This window comes from Cynocephalus volans, chromosome 12, assembly GCF_027409185.1.
Source record: "Cynocephalus volans isolate mCynVol1 chromosome 12, mCynVol1.pri, whole genome shotgun sequence".
Lineage (NCBI taxonomy): Eukaryota > Metazoa > Chordata > Mammalia > Dermoptera > Cynocephalidae > Cynocephalus > Cynocephalus volans.
Window position 1 is genome coordinate 76,625,817 of NC_084471.1, and position 17,930 is coordinate 76,643,746.

Sequence of the window (17,930 nt, forward strand, 5' to 3'; positions counted from 1 at the left end):
ATTATATTTTAGAAATGAATACTTATATTTTATGTTGGATTTTTGGATTTTTTTAATGCTTTGCATAAAATTTTGAAGAATTTTTAAAAGTATTATTCCAAAATGATTTATATACAACTCAAGTAGTTCTACCCAGTATGATAATTCAATACAACTCTTTGTATAGTAAGAGGAAAAACATTTTTTTAAAAAAAGCTGTATATAGTGGATCCTAAGATGGCAGTGGCTGTGGCAGTTGGCGCGGAGTAGCTGAGGTGGAAAAGGCGGCCACTGGGCCTTAGGCAGCTGGGAAACTTGTGGACCTTCCTCTTGCCATCTCTTAAGGGAGGACCACTGCTGGTGGCCGGTTCTGGGGGCTGACCGCCACTTTGCCCTTGGCAGGAGAGGCTGCCTCATTTACAGGCAACAGCTTTGAAGTATGGAGCAGGAAAAGAACTGTTTCTTAGCTGCAAAAGCGAGTCTCTAAACAGGCAACACGGTGCCGGGCCGCTGTTCACACTCCCAGGATCCCGGAGGCCGGGGCCGCGCTGAGGGCGGCCAGCTGCCCTATACAGGATTCGAGGTTTCGGGCCGGCATAAAGAAGATTCCTGGGAGTGCCCGAGCCACGCCGCGGGACCGAGTGAGCAGCCCGAGGCGGCGGCGGCCAAGAACGGGGATGGTGACGACGCAGAGGCAGAGAGGGAGGCGCCTGACCAGGCACAGCCCTGTGAGTGACCTCCGGCTCGGCCCTGCTTGGGGGGCAGACGCCCGCCCGGCTTCCGCCTGCCCCACCAGGCCACTCACCGGCCCCGGGGCTGCCTCCATTTTCTCAGGTGGTGGCGGCTCCAGCCTGGCTCAGCCAAGCCTGTCCTCCTCGCCCAGCTCGGCTCCTCACTGAGCCTTCCCACTTGCTTTCCCCAGTGCGGGGCTTCCCGGGGCCTATGGGCCGGCCTCCCCTCCCACTCCCTCCATGGTTCTCTGGTGGGGCTGGTGGTGTGGGACGTCCCCAGCCAGCGTTGGGAGGGCAAGGAAGTACAGGCTGGGCCGACTGTCACTCCACTGCACCCTGGGCTCCGGTCCCCGGTAAAGTTCCTGTTACCGGGAGGCAGATACCATCTCTGCGGCCACCAGTTCGGAAAAACGCCTAACTGATTTCTGGTTAGGAATAGTGTGGTCAGAGAGTTCCCGAGTTCACTTGAACCTGCCGGAGAGCTGACTGCGGGCGGGCACCAGACTGCGCCGGGGGGATTCAAAGGTGAACCGTGTGCTGCAGGCTCCTCCCCCAAGGAGCTCACGCTCTGGTGTGGGAGATAAGACAAGTACACAAATAACTGCGATACCAGGAGGAAGGTGATAAGTCCCGAGAAAGAACTACACAGTGCTACGAAGGCACCCAGAGCGACCGGTCGTCTGCGCCTAGCAGAAACCTGGTAGACTTCCTGGGTGAGGCGGTGCCAAGCAGGGTCTTGAAGGCCCAGCTGATAGACGAGGGCTGCAGAAGACACGTCCCAGCCCAGCCCAGTGCGCACAGAGCGGGGAGTTGTCCGGCTAGGGAGGCGGAGACTCTACAGAAACCACACACCCTGTGGGGTCGCCACTGCGTGATCCAACAACCCGGGCCAGAGTGCATGGAACAGGGAGAAGTCCTGCACGGGAAGTGGAAGCTCAGCAGAGACCACACACCCTGCGGTACTGCCCCGTGATCCAGCAGCCCAGCAGAGTCCAAGCTGACCAGAGAGTTGGCTCCCTGGAGAGGCCCAAGACCCGAGGCAACCACACACACAAGGCACTAGAGGCCAACTGAGCAGTCACGAAGGTAGCCATACCAAATTGGCAACCACAGCAACATCTTAGTCAATATTCTCAAACCGGTGGACTGTGAACCCCCCTGCCACAATGAATAAACATCAAAAAAAAGATACCAGAAATACAAAAAATCAAGAAAGTACACCACCAAAGGGTAATAACTCTCAAACTCTAGATCCTATAGAACAAGAAGCCCTTGAAATGACTGACAAGGAATTTCGAGTGATAATTCTAAGGAAACTGAATGAGATACAAGAAAACTCAGCTAGACATCATGATGAAACGAGGAAAAGTATACAGGACCTGAAAGAGGAAATGTACAAGGAAATCAGTGTCCTGAAAAAAAATGTAGCAGAACTTGCTGAACTGAAGAAATTGTTCAGCGAAATAAAAAAACACAACGGAGAGTTTAACCAGCAGGCTTGTCGAAGTTGAAGAGAGAACCTCTGAACTTGAAGATGGGCTGTTTGAAATAACACAAGCAGACAAAACCAAAAAGAAAAAAGAATCAAAGACATTGAAAAAATCTGAGAGAGATATCAGACAACCTTAAGCGCTCAAATATCCGAGTCATGGGTATCCCAGAAGGGGAGGAAAACGGAGGTTGCATTGAAAACATATTCAACAAAATAGTGGCAGAAAACTTCCCAGGTATAAGAAAAATCACAGATCTTCAGATCCAGGAAGCTCAACGATCTCCAAACATATTCAACCCAAAAAGGCCTTGTCCAAGACATGTTATAGTCAAATTGACAAAACTCAGAGACAAAGAGAGAATCTTAAAAGCTGTAAGAGAGAAGCATCACATCACCTATAAGGGAGCCTCAATCAGGCTAACATCAGACTTTTCATCACAAACCCTAAAAGCTAGAAAGGAATGGGATGATATATTCAAAATACTAAAAGACAAAGATTGCCAGCCAAGAATACTCTACCCTGCAAGGCTATCCTTCCGAAATGAAGGGCAAATAGTATATTTCTCAGACAAACAAAAACTGTGGGAGTTCACTACCACACGACCACCCTTACAAGAAATCCTCAAGGGAGTACTGGGTTTGGTTCCTGAAAAATAACTACCACTGCCATAAAAACCCAAGAAAAATCAAAACACACTAGTATAATAAAAATGGCATTCATGAAGAAAAAACAAACAAAAACACCATCTACAACCTAAGGATTATATTAAGTGAAAGAGAGAATTATATTAAGTGAAACAAGTCAGGCACAGAAAAAGAAATACCACATGTTCTCACTTATTGGTTGGAGCTAAAAATTAATATATAAATTCACACACACACACACACACACAAAAGCCGGGGGGGAGGGGGGAAGAAGATATAACAACCACAATCACTTGAAGTTGATACGACAAGCAAACAGAAAGGACATTGTTGTGGGGGAGGGAGGAGAGGGAGGAGGGAGGGAGGTTTTGGTAAGGGGCAAAAATAATCAACCACAATGTATATCGACAAAATAAAAGTTAAAAAAATAAATAAATAAAAGGAAAGAAGGAAGGAAGAAAAGAGAGAAAGAAAGGAGGGAGAAAGGAGGGAGGTAGGAAGGAACTACAAAAAAAAAAGCTATATATAGTTAGGAAATTATCATTATTATTTTCTAAATATAGTTTTCTATTTTGTTCAACTGAAGGCTTTTAAAGATAGGTTCATGGCCTTTATTTTGTAGCTTGGGGAGATTATTATCTTAAATTGTGTTTAGTTTGACTTTCTATTCAGGTACCAGGCTGTATATTTAGCAGTTATGGGCTGGACTCTGAAACTAGGTTCAAATCCCAGCTCTGCCACTACCGGAGGGCAGGCTGCTTTATATACAGGCACTTCAAAAAGTTTGTGGAAAAATAGAATTGAAAGATAATATGAATCTTTCACGAACTTTTTGAAGTACCCTCATATACTTCGTTATATTACTAATTCCTAGTGTAAAATATTATAAATCATTCTTTATAGAGAGAATACTAATTTAATAATAGGCTAGAAGACACTGGAAGCTATTCATGGTGTCTAAATAAGAAAAATAGTAGAAAAATATTATGGTTCTTTCGTAGTAGAGATTTATTTGAAATAAGAGGCTATTCCTGAGGCTTAGAAATCTGTTAACAGTATTTGTAAAACATTAAGTTAATAACATTTTTTCCTGATTCACCCTTCCCCTTCAGCCTTCTACTTTATAAGTTTCTAATCTACAGAGGATACAAGAATAGTAGAGTGAACACACCATATACCCTTCACCTAGATATTTACCTATTAATATTTTGCCTTTTTTTTTTTTCCTGAACAATTTGAGAGACAGCTGCAGCCATTATGACCCATCCCCAAATACATGTTTCAGCATGTATCTCCTAGTATCTCCTAAGAACAGGGACATTCTCCAATAAAAGTATAATAAAATTGTCACCTCAATGTATTTAACAGTGATAGAATATTTATTCCTATTCTTCTTTCCTTATTCTCCTGTTAATGTCCTTTATATCTTTTCCTCCTGATTCAGGACCCAGTCAAGGATCATACATTGCATTCAGCTGTTAGATTTAATTGGTTTCCTTTATGCTGGAACTGAACTGTTCCCAGCCTTTTTTTTTTTTTTTTTTTTGGTGGGAGTGTTGGTGGCATCTTTGTGACATGATATTTTTGTTTCATTTTGCAGAATGTCACTTAATTTGGATTTGCCTATCTCATGATTAGATTCAGGATTTTTGGCAAGATTACTGCATAGGAGATACTGTATTCTTGCTTGGGCATGCTGTCAGGAGGCATCTGATGTTATAAGTTTAATGTTATTAAGTTTGATCACTTGGTTACGGTGGCGTTCTCACATTTCTACACTGTGACAATATCTTTATTCTCTTTGTTACATGGGGGCAAAATACTTTGTTACTATGTGTTAGTATTCATTGATTATTCTTGTCCAAATTATCTGCAATGGTTATTGCGTCATAGTGATTTTTATAATTCTGTCATTCCTTCTACGTTTATTGGTTGGTATTCATCCTTTATAAAGATCTCTATCCCTGTACTCCTTTACTTAATATTGTTTTGGACTCATGGATTCATTTTTTTGATCTAATATTTTTTATTTGGTGAACGTATTATTCATTACTGTCATACTTTTGATGCTCAGGTTATGCCAAATTTAACCCTGGCATCCCTCAGGTATTATCTTTGAATTATCTGAAGAATTTCTAATCATATATCTGTAGAAAAATAGGTTTGACTTAAAAATGTCCTTTTGGAAAACATTTCTTTGAATGCGCAGGGACTTTTATCTCATTCATACTGTGATTAAAATATAGCACATTTTTACAGACCCTTACAAGATTCCACCATTCAACTGGAGTCAGAATTACTTGAATGATTGCTTCCCTATGATTTTAGTTATCACTTCCTCTGATGTGGAAGCTTCCTTTAAATTTCTTCCAGTTGCAATTGGTTTTCCTGTCCTTGGGTTCTAGAAACAAGAGTGCTGGGCAGAGACATCTTTAAAGTATACTTCATTTGTTAGTTCAGATGTTGGAGTCTGTACTATATATAACGGTTTTACTAAAAAGGGACACCTAACAGAAAAGCAAATGCAATGTAGGTGACGATACTCCTGTAGAAATTGGTGGAAGGAGTGCTGGCAGTGTGACTGAAATATCCTTGCTAAATTGCCTGGGACGAAGAGTCCCTGGGACTAGAGGGATTTTTTTCCCCCCTTCGGGAACATCTTGCTTATATTTCTTAAAGTTTATCATACTTCTTGTCTCTGTATGTAGATAATTCTGGGCAAAACAACATATGACTATTATAGTTTACTTTTTAGGTCTTCTCTTGGCTTTTGACTTTGGAGCAAGATCTAGTTATGGGCCAGTTAAGCAATCCGAGCCCTTTATTATGCTTTAATGAAAACCATTATACTACCATGAGAAGTAAGATCTGGAGGTAGTTACTGGAAAGAGGCGATAATTTGGAGTTCTGTAAAATTGTTGATTGCCTTGTCTTTAACCTGTGTCATTGTGGCTTACACTGTTTTGAGATGAACTGGGTTCATGTCCTCTTGTTTACACATATAGAAGGCACAGATAGTCTCTCTTCCACTGACATGGTTTCAGTGTGACGAACTGATGGGCTCAGCAGAAAAGAGGGGAAGGGATAGAAGGTACAGACAAGGGAGGAAATACTACTACTTTCTAATTCCTGTCAAAGGAAAAGAATAGGAGAGCTTTATAAAGACCCAAGCTCATGCCAACACCATACATGTGAAAGAAGTGGCACAGCTGCAGATGCAAGAGGCCTTCAAGGGTACTTGAGCCTGCTGTTACACACTGCTACTCTGTGTTAGGAGGTTCTAATGTAGCCTAGGCCAATAACTTGGATTTAGGAAATCTTTCCTTTCAAAAAGACATACTACTGTAAACTAGTATGTTTTAGACCTTCTTAGAAGTTTTTATGTCTTGCTGGATATTTGGTAAATGGCACTGAATGTGTGTCATTGAAAAAAGTTTTGTGAAGGAAATTTTTTCTTGTAATCAATATGGCTGAAGATCAGATACAATACTGAAATATTTATGGATGAAATTATGACTTGGTTCACTTCATAATGATCTGTTGGTGGGAAAGGTTTTAGATGAAATAAGAATGTGTTAAAGGCTTTTTAGATGAAATAAGAATGTGTTAAAGGCTATTATTGTTTTTATTAATAAAAAAGTTTTTAAAAAATTGAATGAAAGATTTTTAAATCAGTGATGTTGTCTTCCTCAGTGGATTCCTTGAGAAAATTAAGCCCTTGGGCCAAGCCAGTGGCGCACTCGGGAGAGTGCAGCGCTGGGAGTGCAGCGATGCTCCTGCCGCGGGTTCGGATCCTATATAGGAATGGCCGGTGCACTCACTGGCTGAGTGCCGGTCACGAAAAAGACCAAAAAAAAAAAAAAAAAAAAACAAAATTAAGCCCTAATTCCCTGAGGCATCCAGTGTGCTTTTCTCCTGGGCAGTTACAGTGGTGTTTGTTATGTATTATTGGGAGAATTGAGAAAGTAGTCATTTTTTTGTCCTCTGTGGTTTCTAGTGAGGAACATTGGTTGAGAAAGGCTGGTTCAGACTATAGATATACTTGCATATGATTGATTCAACATTGTAATAGTTTGTAATTTGATATTTCTTTGTTTCTTAAATAGAAGCTTTGAACTTGAGTTTTTGAACATAGTAAAAATACCATGTTGTACACATGTACTAAAACTGTTGGAAAATGTGATTTTTTCCCCCCATTAGGTATAGTCTGAAAATACAGCCTGTTGAGAAAATGCACCTAGCTGTAGTGGCCTGTGGTGAAAGACTGGAAGAAACTATGACCATGTTGAAGTCAGCTATCATTTTCAGCATCAAACCTCTTCAGTTTCATATTTTTGCTGAAGATCAGCTACATGATAGCTTTAAAGACAGAGTAAGTATTTGAGACTTAGTCAAGATTGTTGAGTAGAATATTTAGTAGTGTACTATAATAGGATGTTGTTTTATTCCTTTATTGAACAAGAGCATTTATTGTGTAACTCTGCCCTCCTGGAGTGAGAGTACTCCTTGTACCACTTCCATCTAAGAGTCCAGATCTAGGGTATAAGGGGAAGGTTTGTTTTTGAACAGTGTAAGCTACTTTAAATGTCCTTTGCCAAGCAAGGAGGTTTTATTTTACTGACTATAGTTTCAGAATGTTTGACTGAGACCATGTATGATTTAATTTTGTACCCATCCTTGGTTTGGGAGCGTGTCAGTAAGCATGAATGTGCACAAAGCTTTCAGTCCTATTTTGAGGGGAGGGAATTCTTGATTGACAATATAGAGGGGAGTGGCTTCTTGCTCTGACAAGAAAGTTATTTATTTTGGTTTTGTATTAGAATCAATTTGCCTGCAGTGGCAGAAAATCCAAAATAACAGTGGCTTAAACAGGAAAGATGTTAATTTCTCTCTCATGTAAAAGTAGGCAGTCTGGGTTATATGACAGCTCTTCATCTTCAGGGGATGCTGGCTTCTTCTGACTGAGCTATTTTCAGCATGAGGCTTCTTTCTACCTCATGGTCCCAGACAGCATCTCAAGCTCCAGCCATCACACCTATATTTTATCCAACATCAGGAGGGGATGGAATGAAGGAAGACAATCCCCTCCTTCTCTTTAAGGACACTTTCCAGAAGTAATTGTGACATTTCTGCCAATATCACATTGGTCTAAATTTAGTCATATGACCATAACTAGCTGTTAGTGGGGGTGGAAAATATAGTTTAATCAGGACAGCCTTGCATCCTTCTTAAAAAATTATTACTATGTAAGAAGAGAACAGAAGATACAGGGAGGAGAATATGTAAGAAAAAGAAAATTCACCTGAAATCTCACTACCTTATGTTCTGAGATGGTATTAAAGATGATGCTAATGATTATCCTCTCTTCTGTCTGTCTGCCTGCCTGCCTGTCTGTCTTTCTGTCTCTGTCTTCTATCTCTATTCCCACTAAATTAAGCTTTTAAACTAATTTGGATTTTTATGCTTGGTCTAACTATGTAAAAAAATTTTTTTTGATGTTTTTTCATATTAAATTAGTGTTCATTTTTCTTATTGAGTGAAAAATACCACTTGTGATCTCAGGTTTTTTAGTTTTCTGCCAAAATCTTTTAATCCAAGAGGTATAAAGGTTTACTTACTGTTTAAAAGTATTTCTAGGATCTATATTTTTGATATTTTGATCTCTTTATCTGGATTGTTTTCTAAAATATTAACTGAAGAATTAATCTTGTCCTCCCAGTTAAGAGAATAGTAACAGACTGCTACCAACTGTAGAAACCTTTGAAAATGTAATAAACAAGTAAAACATTTATTGCTTCATCTTGGGTTGCAGCCTCCGTGTCGTGTTCAAACCTGGCTGAGTTATATTACTTGTGTAACATACATAGTATTTTTAAACTTAGTTTTCCTTTGACTATAATAATCAACACTGAAAATGTTTGGTTTTGCTTTTGATGAAAGAATATCAAATATTTTGTGGAACATGCTTTTAGAGCAAAAGAGATGATTAAATATTTATAATGTTAAAGTGAAAACTGATTAAGATTTGATATATAAGTTGGGCAGGGAAAATAAAAGAGGTAGTGTTTTAAAATAATTAACAGAAACACCAAAACAGAGTGTTGGAAATAAAAGCATTCTCTTAAACTATGTTGGAAGATAATTTTTTAAAATTGCTTGAACACAGTCATAGTTCAAAAAGATAATATCTTCAGCTTGTTACATAAACTACTTAGTTTTTCTCCCTCATAGATTGTTTCTGAATGTTTTTCAGGAAATTTGAATCCACAGTTCTGTTGAAGCAAGAGTGATAGGTAATACTTAAACTGAATTTGAAATTCATTGTTTTGAAATGCGTTCAGAAAACTGCAGAGTCAATGTATTTGTTAATAGATTTTCAGATATATTTTGCTTTTTGTAATGATTTTTTAAAAATTGGCATTGGATGTATATTTATCAGAATATTCAGTTAATAAGTCAGGAATATCCATGCATATTAAAACTATGCATAGATGGACAAATATTTTTAACCAGTTTCATACTGATCTGACTTTGTGAATATATTGTATTATATCCCACATACTATGCTAATAAAATTAGTGCTTAATTTTTCTGAGTTTTAAATTGTTTAGGGATTGAGAGACTTTACATATCAGGTAAAGTTGAGGAAGGTGAACATTTGCAAGGCTTTCAACTTTCTGATTTTGTGATTCATACCCTAATAACTTCCATTATGCCTCAGATCTTAATGGTAAAGTCTTTCTGGCATATTACTATGATTTTTAGATTTTGAATGAAAACAAAGAAAATGGTGAAAAAGAAGAATCTCTTAACGGTGCACAACATAAAATGTGTACTATCTAAATTTTTAACTGTTCTGTTTCATAATCTGTTGGTTTATGATTTTGCAGAGAAAATTTAAAGTGAAACAAATCTAAACTGGATTCATTTTTATTTTTTTATGTTTTTTAGCTTGACAGCTGGTCATTTCTACAAACATTTACTTATACATTATATCCCATAACCTTTCCAAGTGAGAATGCAGCGGAGTGGAAAAAACTCTTTAAACCATGTGCTTCCCAAAGATTGTTCTTGCCAGTAAGTTTTTTCCACCAGTGTTTTTTTTTTTTTTAAATGTCACTTTTATACAGATGAGTTTCTGAAGAATTACATGTAAATTCAGTTAAATAAATTGATACACACTTGTGCATGCACTGTTTTGCTTTTAAACATGAGAAAAAAATTCCCATAGAATAAGTCAAAGCTATATTAAAACCCCTGTTAAAAATGAAAAATTTGTAGTAATTTCTGTTGCAGTACCATTTCTTACACTTTAATTTATTCAGTTGCTATGAACTGTTTTATCTCTAAGAAGTAGAGGTCGTTAGATGTTAATGGAGCCAAGTTTGTTGCCAGCAGAAATGCAGTGGCGGTATAACCATCAAATTGCAGACTACATTTATAGTTTGGGAAATGAGGTAAATTGCGTCATTAAATAACCATTTCTGTCTTATTGTACCGAGTCAGTTTATCTTTTCTAACTGATACTTAAACACAGATATAACATGTAAGGCATGTGAACCCAAAGGGAAAATGGGAACCATTTATTCAGGAGAGCTTTTCTTTGGTAGTGTTCTCTGGTTATAAACCTTGATTTTTTTTTTTTCCCCCATCTAAAAATATTCTGAAGCAAAGTTACCTATTTCGTTTTGAATTGATTTCACCCACAGTTTTAAAATTCACAGTAGTCGTTTGGATCAGTATGATGTTTAAAATACTTAATGGTATTGTCGATTTAAAAATTTAGTAAATGAAAAAAATTTATGGTAGTAGAAATATTGAATTTAAGAAGTACACAAGTTTTTGGAAATTATGTGAATTATTAGGAAGAACCTTCAGTTACTTGTTATTAAATGGACTAAGGCAGTCTTTAGCATATTAAGAATATAATTTACCGAATCCAGGATGTCAATAAGTTTTAAATTTAAGTTGTAATTTTGATAGCCAAGTCTGTGTAACCAGTATTTTGTTGCTGTGCATAAAAAGTTGGGATCTTAGGATCTTTCTCACCTTTCCCTTTAGCTGTAAAAACATACAAGTAAGGGATTAAGATTGGGGAAAAGCCTGAAAATTTTTAGATACATTTTATGGTCTTTGTAACTTCCTAAATTAAATTTTATGTTGAATTATTGTAGTGTCCCATTCATTTAATTAGTATATGAGTGCCTATTTTCTGCCAGTCATCTGTACTGAAATGCTGTGTGTATAGGAATGGACGGAACAGAGAGGTTTCTTGTTTTCATAGAGTTTATTGTCTAATGAGGGATACAGACATTAAACAAGTAATCACACAAATATGTTATTGAAAAAACAGTACATGATGAAAGAAAAGCCTGCGGCTACAACCATTTCTATGTCATTTTGTTCTACTTTATTAACAAGTTTAATTGTTGATGTCCTGATAAAAATTTGTCAGATCATTTAATGATATGATGTGGTTAAATTCCTAAATGTAATTTTTTTTTTTTTTTTAAAAAGATGACCGGTAAGGGGATCTTAACCCTTGACTTGGTGTTGGGAGCACCATGCTCAGCCAGTGAGCGAACCGGCCATCCGTATATGGGATCCGAACCCGGGGCCTTGGTGTTATCAGCACCGCACTCTCCCGAGTGAGCCACGGGCCGGCCCCCTAAATGTAATTTTAAGTACTAAAATGAAAATTGTCAAATTGTCTTTACACTTTACTGTTACTTCTGCATTTTAAAGCCAGATTTCAGTAAATTGATGCTTTATTTTTCCTAGTGATAAACTTTTCTGCTGTTTCTTTTCCTTTGAAATAGATGAATGAACAGAACTAATGTAAACTCTGCCAGTGTCTTCTTCCAAAATGAACCATAGAAAAATACTGGCATGGTTATTATGTAACCTTAGGTCTGATCTCCAATTGGTAGTGGTTCCTAACATTGAACTTGGAGCTTTATGCAGCATCTTCCTAGTCTGCTAAGAATATAGTAATCTGTAAACAGATGATGTATTGTGGTACAGAAGGAAAATGTTGATAATTAAAATGATTCTCCTCACTTCCCTTTTCCCCCTCCCTCCAAGAAGAGAGACATTCCCCCACACCCCGCTTTTAGTTGACATTTTTGAGCAAGTGAACCTTCGCTACTTAGGCTCTGCAGTTAATCATCAGATTTTTTTCTCAGCCTGAAGTTAAATCAGCTGATAGTGAACTGAGAGAGGAATGAGGTGATTTCATCCTGTAGCTGCTCATTAAGGTGATGGCTTAACTTTAGTTGCATGAAGTAGCAGCTTTGAAAAGTAGCAGAATGGGGATCAAACTCTTGTTCTCATTATATTCTTAATTTAAAAGGTTTAGGTTAATACAATCATGGAATCTTATTAATAAACCAGGATAGGCAATAAATTTAAATTTGCAGTAGTCAGATTCTAAAGTATGTGGGTAAAGCAGAAATAAAAAATTACCTGTAAAAATCCTTGTGGAAGGCACATGTTGAAGATTTAACATCTCAGAAAGTACAACATAGCTAATTTTTCTTGTAAGACAAGTCTTCTCTTTACTCTTGCTAAGTGCACATTTTCTTTCATTTGCTGGGAGATGGTAAGCATAGGATAAGAACGTGGACTCTGTTTGGCTCTGCCTCTTACCGGTTGATACTGAAGTGATGTAAAGATACCAGTGTAAAGGCTGAGGGGGATGAGTTTAGAAGATCTTCACTTGTGTTGGTATATTTCTGTATTTATCCAGGAGATTGGAATTTGAGATATAATTTCACTTAAGTTAATGTAGTTTTTTGTTATGAAAAACATCTCCTCCCTGATCTTTGAAGATATTGCTTTTATTTTCCCAATTGTTAGTATTTTTTTGTTTTGGTTTGTTTTTTATAGCTTTCCTTCTCTAAAAGTTACTATAAAGATTAACATAGTATCTTTACAATATGCTGTTGTCAAAAATGGCAGATTTAGGAAAAAACTACTTCAAAAAAATTAATGTACAGTAGCTTATCTCTTAGGGATATCTTTTATAATTATTTCCTCTTTTATGTTTTTTATTAAGCAAATAGAATTATAGTTAATGATTTGAATATCTCTCCTCATAGTTAATCCTGAAAGAAGTGGACTCACTATTGTATGTTGACACTGACATCCTTTTTTTACGACCTGTTGATGATATTTGGTCTTTACTAAAGAAGTTTAATACCACACAAATTGCTGCAATGGCACCAGAACATGAGGAGCCTCGAATAGGATGGTATAATCGTTTTGCTAGACATCCATACTATGGAAAAACTGGAATAAACTCTGGAGTTATGTTGATGAACATGACTCGAATGAGGAGGAAGTATTTCAAGGTAAGTCACTTGATACATGTAGCTGGTTAACATTTCTCTTTTTTCCTTCTAAATTGTTTGCTTTCCAGTTTAGTTTTCTTTTATTGAAACCTAGATTGAACTATATAGAATTTTTTTGTTTTTCTGGAATAACTGAAGAATAGTGTGTTCATCGTATTCTGTTCAGTAGAGCTTTACAGTACGCCAAACCAGATGGCATTACAATGAAGTAAAATAACAGTGCACTAAGAAGTGAACATCATCTTCCTAGATTGTCATTTCAGGAAGTAGTAGGTATTTTGTAGTACAGCCATAGAATACTTGCATCTAAAGTATGATATATCTTAGGGGTAACACAGAGTTGTGGTTAATAGCATAGATTCTGCAACTTGTTGGTCTGGTTTAAACCCTGGCATCTTACTTAGTAACTCGGTGACCTTGGGTAAGTTTTGAACATCTCTGGGCTTCAGTTTTCTCATTTGTGAAATGGGAATTACAGTACCAATGTCCTAGGGCTTTTGTGAAGATTAAGTGAGTCAGAATAGTGGCTAATACATAGTGAACGTTGGCTATTATGGTGCTACTGGGAGTTAACTTAAAAAAAAAAAACAAAAAAACTTCCTGCATGTTTCTGATCTCTCAAATTGTGGGGTCAGTGGAAGAATCAGGCTATTTAAATTCTCTGATTGTGCATTCTGAAGACATCAGTTTGTTCCACTGTTGACAAGTTTCACATAGATTAGTTGTATGTGGTAAATCACTGTAGTTTGTGGGCTCTGGATTCATTCTGGCTTCATGTGCAGCTTTGCCACATGTACACTACTTAACCACTAGCCAGTTAATTAACTTTCAAATGTCAGTTCTCTCAACTGAAAAATAGAGATAGTAAATGGTTTTATCTAAGTTATTTTAGAAGAGATCCCTTTAAAATACTTAGTCCAGAGCATGGCACGTATTAAGCAGTTAAATTTAGCTAAAAACAATGACTACTGAGCAAACACTGTTGGCTTTACTTCCAGGGATATAGACTTAAATATTTAATCCTTTTTATCTAGTTAGGACTAAATCACACATTAAGGGATATTATGTCTTTTATTGTATCAGTATCTATCTATGTTTGTATGTGTATATATTTGTTATGACCGGTAAGGAGATCTTAACCTTGACCTGGTGTTGTCAATGCTCTCCCAAGTGAGTTAACCGGCCATCCATATATAGGAATCTGAACCCGTGGCCTTGGTGTTATCAGCACCACACTCTCCCAAGTGAGCCACGGGCCGGCCCTTAGCCTTCTATTTTCTGAACCTTTCTGAAATCTTGATTTTAATTCGGTTTTGTCTCCCACAGTTGAATGCATTAATGAGATTGTTGCTAGGTAATCTCTGCTCTTGCTTAAGAGAGAACATCTTTCTTCAGTTACTTAGTTTGTTATATCTTGAATTTTTAAATTTCATCCACCAGAAAGTTTTACGAAATAAAACCAGCATAATAACATTGTTATTTTCTGATTGTTAGACTATGCACAGTAATATTGTACCAGAAGATGGTGCTGTAAGATTATCTGCTAAGAAATAATGTGATTTCTCAGTAGCTGCATTTAAAATTCGTAGAATTATGAGAAATTGTGTTGCAAAGAACCATAGAGATAATTTAATGTAACACCACTTGATTTAAAAAAAAAAAACTTAAAAATACAGCCTTATGTACTTGAAATTATTATTTTTTACTCACCTTTTACTTATTTAAGTGTCATTCTTAAATACTTTAATAGTTTCTCTCTCTCCCTTCTGTGGCATGTTCTAAGCCAACTAGAGATGTAGGTATGGGGTTTGAAATAATTTCTAAACTTTCAAACTTTTTTTTCTTCTGCATATTAATGACTTTATGAAGAAAAATATAAGAGGATTGATTGTACAGTAATTCAGTAGGTATAATTTACTTCATGCCTACTATCCCTTTGTTATAAACAACCCTATTTTTGCCCTGTGACTCAGATTTGTTTTGTTTTCAAATACTGCTATTATATTTATGTTTGCTGAGATGGTTCTACAAAATTCATTGATTTTTTAAAAATTCTTTTTCTCATATATCTTTATTTTTCTTGGTTGTTTTTCTGTCTTTATCTGTAGCAAACATTGCCTTGTTTTTTCCTACAATTTATGGCACAGATGTTAAATTCTAGATCTTTAGAGTTATAACTGAATTACTTGTAATCACTTTCCAAACTGTTTCATACAGATAGATTCATGAAGGTTGCCCCATAGTTCTTATCACATAACAAGCCCCAATGCCACCCATTTAGGATAAAGGTCATATTTTAAATTCTTAATGTGTTTTGCTGTCACCCAGTTCCTACTATTCATAGCTGTATATATTCAAAAGTTAAAATAGTAAAAATTCTACTCTTTTGTTTTTTATATTTCATAGTGCTTTTTAAAATTAAAAAAAAAATTTTTAATATTATTTTTTAATTGAAATGTATTGATTGTGCATATTTATGGGGTACAGGGTTATATTTCAGTACATGTACACAGTGCATAATGATCAAATCATGGTAGTTAGCAAATTCATTATTGCAAAAATTTATTGTGTCTTTGAGGTGAGAGCATTTAAGCTCCTCTGTTTTAGCCATTTTAAAACATATAAGAAATTATTGTTAATTATAGATGCCTAGCAAATTGTACACAACTAGAACTTATTTTTCCTATCTAGGTGTAATTTTGTGTTCATTAGGCAATTTCTTACTATCCCCCCTCACTCCTCCACTTCACATCCTCTAGTAACCACAGTTGTATTCTCTACTTCTAAAAGTTCAACTTATTACTAATTTTTTTTCATAATGCTTAATAGACAATGATATAACATTGGTTAAGCTGTTACTTTGTATTTTGTGTTACAATCATATTTGCAGTGTTGGATCCTTATTTTAGGGTATTTCTTTTTTCCCTCTTAAAAAAATTATATTTAAATTTATTTTTTTTAACCTTTTTCTATTTATTAGAGAAAAATCAAAGACTATAAATAAGCATCTTGGGAATCCTTTCCTTGTATGTTTACTGTACCTTGTTTATGTCCTGCCATATATTACTTTGTAAAGTATTTTTTGTCTGTTTTCTCCACCTGCTGAGGGTAGGGTGTGTCTTTTGTACAGCTTTGTATTCAGGATATTTAGCATGGTGTGTGACATAAAGGAGCAACTCAATAGATCATTAGAAACTAGGCCATAAATGAATTAATGAAAAATACTGGAAAAGAGCACTTTATATAAGGTAGACATATTGTTTTTACATATTTGAGAGATGTATGTGATGGACTTCTATTTTGATATTGCATATAGCTTATGAGAGCAGAATAGTATCAATGAACATCTTGCCAAAAAAGGTAGAACTTTTCAAAGCGGAGTAACTAATATTTGAGAATTGATGAGTTCCCAGTTAGCATTGTTGGAGCCTAATACGAATAGTCCTTTGTCAATTTTATCTTCATGTGTAGGATAGACTGATAATGAGCCATCCATTTTCAAAAGCATACATAATTCTAAAAATAAAACTAATTGATCTTAATGTCATACATATGCAGTTTGGTAGTCGGTTTGCTAAAATTAGTAATTTATAAAAATTACAAAACTAAATTATTCTAAAAATTCAAACAATTCATTGTACGTAGAGTGAAAAGACAAGGCCCCCTTTATACATCTCTCCCCAGTTTCATGTCTTTTCCCAAAGTGACACTATAAACTTTGCTATGTATTCTTCAGATCTTTTAAAATATTAAGTATGGGACAAGTATACATGTGCATTAGCACTTATTTATAGGATTCTTGTAAACATCTTCAGCTTTTTTCATTTAGCAAATGTGATTGACTGATTTGTGTGTCAGTACACATAATCATATTTTTAATGTGTATATGATGTGGAGAATGGATGATTTGGTTTTATTTGTATTTATCTAGTATGAATATATAGTTGTATGGCTGAAAAAAAAATATTTTTTTTAATTTGCATTTTCCTGATCATACTACCAGTGTGCTTGGAAATCTTTGCATATAATTTTTAGCCCTTTCAGTTACCTCTTTTGTAAATGGCTGTTTGTCCATATCCTTCACCCATTTCTTGGTTGTTTTTCTGTTTCTTAATGACTCATTTTATATATAATGCCTCTTTATTAAATTCATTTCTCATAGTTTTTTGTTGGCTATCTTGGATATTCTAGGTTATATCATCAGCAAATAATACTAATGTTATTGCTTCTTGTCCAATATTTTTCTAATAGTACTTTTTCCTTTAAGTGCTAAAGGTTTTTTCCCCATTTGGTTTTTTCTCTGAGACTGCACTGGACCCTGTAATTTTATCTTTCATTGATTTTCTTTGAATGGATATATTTCTTGTTTTATTTATATATATATATAAAATCAAATATATATTTTTGATTTATGATGGTTTTAAAAATTTAAATATGTATATGTATATTTGAATGGAATCAAGTGGAGCCTTGAGCATGGTATTGTACTAGGGCTCCACTAGTCCTGTTTAATGTATTGTTGGTCTTTGTCCTTGGGCAATTCAAATATTTTCCTTTTTGGATGCTAAGAATATTTAGTTAATGTGCTCAATGAAATACTTTCAATAAAGTATTGTCTTATTTCCTTTAGTTAAAACTTGTTTCAGTCATTTTCCAGATTTAAAAAAAAAATTCTGGTTATTTTATAATCACTATTTACTACATTCTAAGAAATTTTACATAGGATAATAC

The 17,930-nt window shown here is 35.9% G+C and overlaps 1 protein-coding gene across 3 annotated transcripts in view; it reads left to right on the forward strand.

Annotated features, from left to right (window-relative positions):
* The window catches only part of GXYLT1 (glucoside xylosyltransferase 1), a 58,677-nt gene that overhangs the window by 20,962 nt on the left and 19,785 nt on the right, over window positions 1–17,930 (forward strand). For 2 of the 3 annotated variants that reach the window (XM_063075899.1, XM_063075900.1), the window contains 3 exons: window positions 7,048–7,219; window positions 9,799–9,924; window positions 12,948–13,199. In XM_063075899.1, coding sequence (XP_062931969.1) covers window positions 7,048–7,219; window positions 9,799–9,924; window positions 12,948–13,199 — 550 coding nt within the window. The remainder of the gene's footprint in view (window positions 1–7,047; window positions 7,220–9,798; window positions 9,925–12,947; window positions 13,200–17,930) is intronic. The other variant, XM_063075901.1, reaches the window with a different exon arrangement.